The sequence below is a fragment of the Crocuta crocuta genome, unplaced genomic scaffold (assembly GCF_008692635.1).
Source record: "Crocuta crocuta isolate KB4526 unplaced genomic scaffold, BGI_CrCroc_1.0 scaffold234, whole genome shotgun sequence".
Classification (NCBI taxonomy): Eukaryota; Metazoa; Chordata; class Mammalia; order Carnivora; family Hyaenidae; genus Crocuta; species Crocuta crocuta.
In genome coordinates, this window is record NW_027529647.1 from 3,592,756 (window position 1) to 3,602,942 (window position 10,187).

The following is a 10,187-nucleotide window of genomic DNA, read 5'->3' on the forward strand; positions in this document are numbered from 1 at the left end:
TGGGCTCCAAGGTATCCACCAGGGGCTGAATTCAACTCCTCATCAAAGACAAGTCCACCCCCCTTCGTGTCCCGGGCAGAGCCCCACTGGGACAAGTCAGACAAGGAGGGAACGAGTGGGCTGGCTTTGGGCCACAGTCCCAGGTGCAAGTCTGGGCAGATGCCAGACGTGGGCCAGGAGGAGAGGGGTTGGGGCCTGCCTGGCCCTTTAAGAGGGGCACTGGGAGAGGGGGCCTGTTGCCCAGCAACGGGAGGGCGTGTGTGTACTGGTCGCTGGGAGACCAGACGCGTCCTGCTGCTGGGGACAGAGCGGCCTCAAGCGACCCTGCTGACCGTGCCCGGCGGCCCTCTTCCTTCCGTCGGGCGGGAGCGGGGCTGGCTGGCACCATGGCGCAGACGGACGTGCTCCTGACCAAGGAGCCGGCCCCGCAGTCGGTGCCGGCGTGCGAGCTGCCCCGGAAGCTTTACGACGTGGCCCGGAACACGGGCGCCTACACGTCCTCGGGCCTGGCCACCGCCGGCTTCCGCTCGGCCAAGTACCTGGTGGACGAGTGGTTCCAGAACTGCTATGCCCGCTACCACCAGGCTTTCGCCGACCGCGACCAGTCGGAGCGGCAGCGCCACGAGAGCCAGCAGCTGGCGGCCGAGACGGAGGCGCTGGCGAGGCGCACGCAGGAGGCCGCCAGCAGGCAGGTGGGCGCGCGCCTGCAGGACATGCACTGCTGGAAGTCCGAGCTGCAGCGCGAGCTGGGCGAGCTGGGCGCCGAGACCGACCTGCTGCTGGCCCAGAAGCAGCGGCTGGAGCTCGCCCTGGACGCCACCGCCGCGCCCTTCTCCATCGCCACCGACAACCTGCAGTGCCGCGAGCGGCGCCAGCACCCGGACCTGGTCCGCGACCACGTGGAGATGGAGCTGCTGAAGGTGCGCGGCCCCTTCCGGCCCCGCNGGCCCCTCCCGGCCCCGCAGGCCCCGCCCCTGAACCGCAGAGCCCGCCCCTTCCCCAGCTCCCCACCGCAGGCCCCGCCCCTGAACCGCAGAGCCCGCCCCTTCCACCACCCTCCGGAACCGGAACCTCAGATGCTGCGGCCCTCACCCTTCTCCCAGGAGCACGGCAGAGGGTGGGCAGGTTTCCACGGTTCCCAAGTGTGCCCGCGACATGGGTTGACAGAGGCCTTGGCGCCGGTGTACCAAGTGGAGTGTGCCCACAGGAAAACCTAGAGCACGTAATGCTTTGCACACACACCCACGTGTGGAGCACACTCTCAGGTCCACTCCCAGGCACAGAGATGGTGGCTCTGTTTGTAGGTTGGGGACCAGAACGAACAAGGCGCTGGGGCAAGGTCAGGGCCCCAGCCATCCGCCGGAGGTGCTATCGCCAACCCCAGGAGGGTGCCCGGCCTGACCTTCCCGCAGTCTGGTCTTCATAGTGAGTGAGACAGTGAGTGAGGCTGAGCTGTTTGCAAGGCAAGCGCCAGCTTGGACATGCTCCTGGGGGCAGGTCCCAGCATAGGGCTTTGAGCATGTATGGGGGCTGGAGCAGGACCTCAGTGCGCATCTGCTCACCCCAACCCCACGTCCAGGGCCCCTGCACTGTCCTCCACCTATTATGGGTCATACTGGGGTGAGGTGGGGCCCAGGCTGTGACAGAATTCACATCTGGACATGTCTTGTGGGCATTTGCCTGAGGATGGGACACTGAGGCAGGAGGGGGTCTGCCCAGGTCCATGCACAAGCCCTGATGCCCATCTCACACACCCCCCAAGGATGGGGAGGCGCTGAGCTGAACCCCGTGGGCAGCGGCCTGAGGTCTGGGATGCATGCAGGGCCAGTCAGGTCCTAATGGTACCTGTACCCACTGGGTGCTCCTTGGTCACCCTTGGGTCGTGGCACCTGCTGGGTAGCTCCTTGGTCACCCTAGAGCATGCAAATTAATCTTGTCCCTGAACTAAAAGCCCAGCCCACCACATCTCCCCCTACCCTGATGCCCGTGGTGGACATGCAGGCACACAGCCCAGGATGCAGGGTAGATGGGTGAGGGATGGAGCCACCTTCATCCCACGAGGAGCCTTTCCCGCTCCAAACTGAGCAGGACCTGACCCTGGGACAGCCCCATGGGAGCCGGGAATCACCCAGGCCAGTCCCCCGATCCAGGCAGGGCAGAGCTCACACCCTCTCAGAGCCCGGGGGCCTGGCTTGTGAACAAGCTGTGGGCTGTGGGCAGGCAAACAGCCAGTCCAAGGGCTCAGGGCGCCCCTGTGCTCTCCCAGGTCAGGCCACAACCTTGAGTCCCTCCCCTTCCCTTGCGGGCCCCAACCCCTCTTGGTCTCCTACCACCTCAGCCCTGCACTCAGCTGCTCAACAACCCCCCTGTCCTTAGCCAAGAAATGTGCCCCCTCCCCCCCAACCCAGTTGCATCTCAGGCCTTGCCCCACCCCACCCCAATATGAAGAACCAACAACGGTTCAGAGACAGGGAGATGGACCAAGGGACAGACCCTGACACATGTGTGTTTAGTGCCAGAGGGAGGCAAAAATCCAAATAGGGGGTGTGTGTGTGTGTTGCTGTTTGTGCACGGAAAAGAAAGCCACTGCAGTAGCAGAAAGAAACACAGGGCTTCCCCCTATATTCTCAGTGGAAGAGAGAGGGCCCCTCTGAGCCCAAGGCCCTGGCGGGCAGCCAGGGAAGGCACAGCAGCCAGGGCCCCAGGAGTGCTGCTGGCCACCAGTGCCCTGGGCAGGCTGCAGGGATGGCCCCTAGAGCCTGGGGGTGCTGGGTGCCAGGCAAGCGAGAGCTGCTTCTGGGCGACAGTCCCAACAGCCCATAGAAGCGACCCCCCCAAAACCCACCACACTGTGCTACACCAAATAGAAGGTTCAAAAGCCCTTCTGGGCTGGGCTCAGCCTTCATTTTCCAGGAAAGAGAGTGGGGTCTGGCCCAAAGTTACCCAACCAAGGATCAGGTGTTGGCCTGGGCATTTAAGGGACTGACTGATCCTCACCAGGGATGGGGGTCTTCTCCCCCAGGAGGCCGAGCTTATCCGGAACATTCAGGAGCTCCTAAAAAGGACCATAATGCAGGCTGTGAACCAGATCCGGTGGGTCTTCATGGTCCCCAGGGCCGCCCTCGGATGTCCCCCTCTCCTCACCCCTTGGGCTGGCTCTGGGAAGAAAGCTGGGGTGTCGAGGCCCTGAGTCTCAGAGAGGTGGGGGCTTGTCCCAGGTCACAGCCAGGACCATGGTACAGGGCCATGTAGNAGGGGTGGGCGTCCAGATCCCAGGCCAACTTTCCAGGACACTGTTGGTCGGGTAGAGCCTGGGTGGCCCGAGGACCCCCATACTGGGCAGATGAGGAATCCCGGTTCTCAGCTGAGAACTGGAGGTGTGCTTGCTTGTGGGGGTAGCACCCAGTGTCCCCACCCCTGCCCCAAACAAATGCAGACCGTGCCCACTCCAGGCTGAACCGGGAGCACAAGGAGACGTGTGAGATGGACTGGTCGGACAAGGTGGAGGCCTACAACATCGACCAGACCTGCGCCCGCTACCACAACCAGAGCACCGAGGTGCAGTTCTACCCGCACTCAGCCAAGTTCGAGGAAAGGTGGGCCACCTCAGCCGCGGCGCCTCCCAGGGGCCCCTCATCAACCCCTTCTCCATGCCCCCCCCAACCAAGACGGGGCCCCAGCTCCTGGCGCCTCCGCCGGGGATCCTCCAGAGCCCCACTGGCCCCGAGGCCTCACACGGGGGGCCCAGCGCTGTGTGCTCCAGCGCGGGCAGCGGCGCAGGGTCCCGCCCCGAGTGCCCAGCTACACACTTCACCCGAGGGCTGCGGCCGCGGAGGAAGGCAGGGCTGGGCTGGAGGGCGGCTAGCAGGGCACGGGTGCGGGGCACGCTCGGAGGAGTGCAGGGTGGAAGGGCGCGGGGGGAGGGGGGCAAGGACGCAGGGTCCACGTGTACGGAGGTCANTCGGGCAACCTGCGGGTGCTCATCGATTGCATCCTGCGGGACACGGCCGAGGACCTGCGGCTGCAGTGCGACGCCGTGAACCTGGCCTTCGAGCGCCGCTGTGAGGAGCTGGAGGACGCGCGCCACAAACTGACCGACCACCTGGACAAGGTGAAGCCTCCGAGACCCGCNACAAGCCACGCCCAGAACAGACCACGCCCACACAACAAGCCACGCCCGTCCATCTTAGGCCACGCCCACACTTCTAAGCCACGCCCGCCCAGTTTAGGCCACGCCCACACCTCAGACCACGCCCGCCCAGTTTAGGCCACGCCCACACCTTCAGGCCACGCCCGCGGGGTGGCCCAGTCTAGGCCACGCCCAAGCCACGCCCTCGGAGGGGGTAACTACTGAGGGACCAAGCCCCTTGTGGCCCAGCCCTGCTCCTGGCGACTATGCCTTGGTCGCGGCCTGGCCTGGTCCCTGCCCCTCCTCTGCCCCATCCATCCTGAGGGACCCCAGAGGCAAGGCGCCCACTCCTCCCTGGGCACCTTCTAAGTCGGTGAGAAAGCAGGTGGCAGTGGGGGTGGCTGCCAGGCAGGAGCAGAAGGGAGAGTGGCAGGGGGTGGCCAGGCCTGGTCGGGCCCTGACCCCAGGGCCTCAGGGCGGCCTTTGCTGCTGCCAAGTCTCTCCGGTTCTGGACCAGGGTTGGGGGCCTGGTGACCACTGGGACTGAGGGCATTCGGGCCAGAGCTGCTGGACAACAGGCTCTACCACCCCACCTCTGCCCTCTGGGTGCCCTTGGCGGGGTCGCGGTGGCCGCACACGCCTTCTGGCCTCCGCGGCTCCCCCAGGGCCGGTGGACAGGGGAGGCCGGGGCGGCGGGGGTCACGCTGGCCGTCCCAGGGCCCATCCTGTGTGCAGACGCTGCGGGAGAGCACGCACCAGGAGCACAACGTCGCAGCTCTGAAGCGGGCCGTCGAGGACAAGGAGGCGCCCCTGAAGGTGGCCCAGACCCGCTTATACCAGCGCTCAGGCCGGCCCAACGCGGAGCTGTGCCGGGACTCCGCCCAGCTCAGGTGCCTGCGTGGGGGTGGGGGGGCTGCGGCCGCGGCGCCGTCCTCAGCGGGGCGGGGGGCCCCCGCCCCGGCACGNGCCGGGCGCCGTCAAGGCTGCGAGTCCCAGGGGCAGCGTGGCCCTTCTTCACTCCGCTGCGCAGGCTCCGGGCAAAGGACGCCCCTGCACCCTGCGTCCGGGCGCCGCCCTGCCTCCGTGGGGCCGTGGCCCCGGGCCTGAGGTCGCGCGGGGGCCGTGCCTCGGGGGTCTCTAACTCACCGAGCACCGGCTGCTCTCGCGAGCACTCCACGTCTGTCGGCCCGGGTGTTGCTCCCTCCCTCCCAGCCCGCAACGCGCGCCCCGGGGCCTGCGCTGGGCGCCAAGAACCGAGGGAGCCGGGCGCCTCAGCGCACCCNCCCGCACGGTCCCGCCCACGTAGCCTTTCCCCGCCGGTGGGGGGGCAGCCGGTGGGCGGCGGCCCTGCCCACGCCCACACCAACGGCAGGTTTCCCTTTCGGACTTTTGGGTCCTTCTGTGGCCCAGCATCTTGGCCTGGACCCCTGGCCAGGCTTCCTGGGTCTTGACCGACCTGGCCTGCAGCCCCCAGCTCATGCCTCCCTCCCCCAACCTCACAGGCTGGTGAGCGAGGTGGAGGAGCTGAACATGTCCCTTGCGGCACTGAAGGAGAAGCTTCTAGAAGCGGAGCAGTCGCTGCGCAATCTGGAGGACACACGCATGAGCCTGGAGAAGGACATTGCCGTCAAGACCAACAGCCTCTTCATCGACCGCCAGAAGTGCATGGCCCACCGTGCCCACCACCCCACCATCCTCCAGCTGGCCGGCTACCGGTGACCAGGGCACCACAGCCTGTGCGCCTGTGGCCTGGCTGGCCTTGGGGAAGGGGCTGCCCCCCCGCCCCTCAAATAAAGAGCACGTTAGCTTTCTACTTGTGATGTGTGGTTCACAGTGGAGTCCAGATACTGCTACCTGCCAGGGGGTCCCGGACTATGGGGGGAGAGGGGTCGGCACTGACCGGTGGCCCTGGCCCCCCAGCAGCTCCGAGTCCACTGAGGCTCAGACGGGGGCCCTCTGTCCACCGGAGATGCCACCACGGATGCCACAACACTCGTCCCCAGCAATGACCAACGCCCTTTGCTTTTTCTTCTGTGGCCTGGACACTGTCACCGGGAGGCCAGCCACTCAGCCCTGCGGGACTGGGCCCTGGGCTGCGAGCAACCATACAGGGCCCCAGGCAGGGCCTGGGACGGTGACCGCACAGGACACCCATGGGGCCTCTCCCTGCCCCCTCCACCTGGCACGGGGTGGGCACCTGGGGGGATCCTCCACTCCCAGCCACCGTGGTCACCTCGGGTGGCCAGCTTCCCGGTCCAGCCTCTCCTCAGTGGAAAGTGAGTCAGGCCGGGGTGTGGCGGGTGCGGGCGAACAAGGCTCCCACTGCCCCCCTGGCACTGCACCATCCTCCCCCTGTGGCCGAGGCTCTGGGCACAACTGCAGCGTCCCCCGCCCCCTTGTCACGGCTCCTGGCAAGGAGACCCCTCCCTGTGCCCACCCCACCGATGCGGGCAGCTCCCAGTCGCTGTCTGCCCACCCCGCCCTCGGACAGCTCATCAGCAGAACTCTCCAGAGAGCTCCGTCAGGGCCCTGGGAGATAATGACCCCGCAGTGCACACACCCGCCGCTCAGCCCATTACCGCCTGTGCTCAGGGCCTTCTCATCCCAGCCCCCACCCCGGGGGGCCGCTGTCGGAAGCTAAGTGTGAGCGGAGTGCGGTGCTTGGCTCATTATCTCTAAAGTGGGCTGGTGGCCCCAGGCTGGGAGGGCACAGTCCCCGGGGGCCGCCCGCAGGGGCTCAGCAGCCGTTGCCTCCTGGCTGGGATTTGTTCCGTTGCAGAGACCAACGATCAGGCCCAGGCCAGGAGCTGAGCGACGGCTTCCTGAGTCCCGACCCCCCACCGCCTGGCCAGGCTCGTGGGTGCAGCCCGGTCCTCTCCAGCGGCCCCCAGAGGTCTTGATCCTGCTGGGCTCCAGGGCGGTGCAGGGGTCCTAGGGGAGGGGCAGGGTCGGCTCAGGCGGCCACAGCAGTGGCGGGTTGCCGTCCACCCTGCGCTGCCCTCGGGCCCCTCTGCCCACACCGGGCCTGCACTTGAGTCTGCGTCTGGGGGAGCGTGCTGGGGCTGGGGGTAGGAGAATGTTCCAGAGGCTTCAGGGGCGCCCACTCCCCGCTCCCCCTGCAAGCCCCCTGCTGCCCCAGAGGGGCCCTGGCACAGCTGGCTTACCCTTGGCTTCCTTCCAAACACCTTGGGGTTCTTGTCTGTGGAGACTTCTGGCCTGGCCACACGGTCACTCATGGTGAGTGAGGGACCCCAGCGTGCGAGGCCCAGAGCCCACGTCCATTCCTCCCAGGACCACCTGCGTGGCCCCTTTTAGTGAAGTCTGTAGTAACGGGCACTTGGTCTACTCCCCGTACCACCCCCCCAAGTGAGGGCCAACCGCTGAGTTGGGGGCTGTGGGGGCCATCAGGTCCCCCCGCCCAGGCTGGAGTCACAGGACAGTGTGGCCCTCCTGGGCTGTGGCGGGCAAGGGGCAGTGAGGGAGCCCAGCCCCCCCCGCGGGGGAGGCCGTGGGCGGCTGTGGGCTGCTGACCCCNGGGGGCTGTGGGGGCCATCAGGTCCCCCCGCCCAGGCTGGAGTCACAGGACAGTGTGGCCCTCCTGGGCTGTGGCGGGCAAGGGGCAGTGAGGGAGCCCTGCCCCCCCCGCGGGTGACGCCGTGGGCGTCTGTGGGCTGCTGACCCCGCAGGGCCCTGACGCTCAGCACACTCCGTCGTCACGGAGATGTCAGGCCGCGTGTGCAGGGAAGGCTATTTCTGTCCAGGTCCTCCCGCCACCTGCTGAGTCACCCCAGTCCTTGCTGACCACCTCCTCTCAGGGCCTGGGCGCCGCCCACCCGCCCCCAGGCAAAGGCTTTGCAGCCGGGGTCTCATCCAGGCCCACCCAGACCAGAGGGACCCCAGGACCCCTTCCAGGCCCTTCATCCCCCCTCGAGGAGGTGCCCCCCCTCAGTGCAGGGAAAATTTAACTCACTGTCCCCTCCCCGGAAGGGAAGTGCGGTGTGACCACCCACCTCAGTGGGGGATGGGCAGCTCTGCTGGCTAGTGTCAGGGGAGGCACGGGGGAGGGACGCTGGGGCCCTGCAGTGTGGCCGGAGCCTGCCAAGCCCCCCAGGGGCTGTGCTCTACCTGCGTCCACCCACCACAGGGGACTCCAGCCCATTGGTGTCCATTTTACAGGTGGGGAAACTGAGGCACGGACGCAGGGAGCAGCAGAGCTTGGGCATCTGCTCCTCTCTCGGTGTCCCAGAGGCAATAGCAGTACTGCCAGAGACCTGCAGGGCCTTGGGCTTCCACCCTGTCTCTGTGCCACCTGCAGACTGGGGGGGGGGTGAGGACAGCTGTCCCCAGAGGAGCGGCCGGGCCCTGCCGGGGTGTGANGTGGGGATCACGCATCCCCACATCCGGGGCCAGGGCGCCTGGAACCTGTCCCTGGGTCCAGCCGTCCAGACCCCGGGCGGGATGAGGCCAGGCCCCGTGTGGGCTCCACCTCCAGCTCGCAGTGGGCGCAGCCCCTCCTGTGCTGCTGAGGGTGGGGGGCCTGTGAGTCATTCCCCCTGGGGGGCGTCACATGCCCGCCCTTTATTTCTGAGAGGCTGGGCCGACGGCCCCACCGGGGGGTCACAGCACGTCTCCTGCTCTGCTGGGCACCGCGACACGGGGGTGGCACCTCGGGGTGGGGGGGGGCGGACACCAGGGGGCCTGGCCAGAGACGGGAGGCTGTCCCCGTCCCCAGGTGGGCCGGGCACAGGCATGGTGGCCCGGGTCTGTCCACTCCCCCCTCCCCACTTCGGCCTCCAGGCCCTCACCGGACTCCACCCAGCCCCAGCTCTGGCCTCCCTGACTCCCTGCCAGGTCACCGCACCCCAGATGGAGGCCGATGGGCAGCCCACAGGGCCATCGCCCGACCCATCAATGCCAGCCACCGCAGGCGCCCCAGGCCCCCAGACCCATGGCACGTCACAGGGGCTGGCGGGAGGACCCTAGAAGGGCTGTGCAGCCCCCGCAGCAGGCGGCGGGCAGAGGGCAGGCCGGGTGGCGGGCCCAGGGGCTCTGAAGCTGGCCCAGCGCGTGTTGGTCTTGGCTGGGTCGGGGGAGCCGTGGTGCCTGGGACCGCGTGAAAGGGCTCTTTCACAAGCCTCCGGGGCAGTGACGCCGGAGACAGACAGGCAGGCAGCAGCGCCCGACCGTGAAATGGTAACCGGGAGCTCGGGCGTGGGTGGGGGGTCTTCACAGGCACCCGGGTGGGCTGTCCCCTGGGCAGGCCTGGGGGACCCATGATGCTCGAGACGTCAGGCATCGAAGTGGCACCGGCCCATCTATGGAGCAGGATCCCCTAGGGCACTCACTCCTCTCAGGCCCTTGGAGGGGTGCCTTGCAGGGTCCAGCGCAGCTAGAAGCATGGGTCAGGGTCTGCTGGGCTCTGGGGTGGAGGTAGGGTCAGGGTCTGCTGGGCTCTGGGGTGGGGGGGTAAACAGAAGGGGCCCCACCTCCCGGAAAGCTCACCCTGTGAGTGGGTTGCAGACACATTGTGCAAGAGGAAAAAACTTCTGGGCTGCAGTCCCCAAGGGCTTCCTGGAGGAAGATTCTAGGTCTTTTCTCAGCAGGGTCGTACCAGAGGGAAGAGTGAGGACCCTGACCTCACACATGTGCCCTTGCAAGAGATCTGCCCTGGGGTGCAGCCATGGGGAGACTGGCCGGGGAGGTCTGCTGGCCAGGGGCAGCACGGGTGGGCCAGGGTCAGTCAGGGTCTCCTGGGGGAGGGGGGCAGAGGCAGGGGCCCCAGGCCTGCTGGAGGTTAAGGACGGTTTTTCCACCCTNCCCTTCCCCGCCCCTCCCCCAGCAGCAGCTGCCCCTCCCACTGGTGGGTGGAGCCCCGGAGAGCTGAACGGAGCACCCCTCCCCCATGACGGCTCTCCTGCGCCAGGGGCGGGGTCCCCAGCCGCGGCGGCTTTGGGGGCTAGGACCCTGTGACTGCAGGCCGTTATGGCATCTGCTCCAGGCCAGAGCCAGGGCTCCAGGGAGGGGTGAGGGTGCCACAGAGAGGGAGCTGGAAGGCCAG

The 10,187-nt window shown here is 67.6% G+C and overlaps 1 protein-coding gene across 1 annotated transcript; it reads left to right on the plus strand.

Moving 5' to 3' along the window:
• The first annotated feature begins 289 nt into the window (after window positions 1–289).
• On the plus strand, window positions 290–5,942 carry TEKT4 (tektin 4). The gene is made up of 6 exons (XM_077762469.1): window positions 290–920; window positions 3,023–3,093; window positions 3,453–3,652; window positions 3,924–4,111; window positions 4,865–5,019; window positions 5,632–5,942. The coding sequence occupies exons 1-6, from the start codon at window positions 387–389 to the stop codon at window positions 5,846–5,848; spliced, it is 1,365 nt and encodes a 454-aa protein (XP_077618595.1). The 5' UTR covers window positions 290–386; the 3' UTR covers window positions 5,849–5,942.
• Window positions 5,943–10,187: the final 4,245 nt, after the last annotated feature.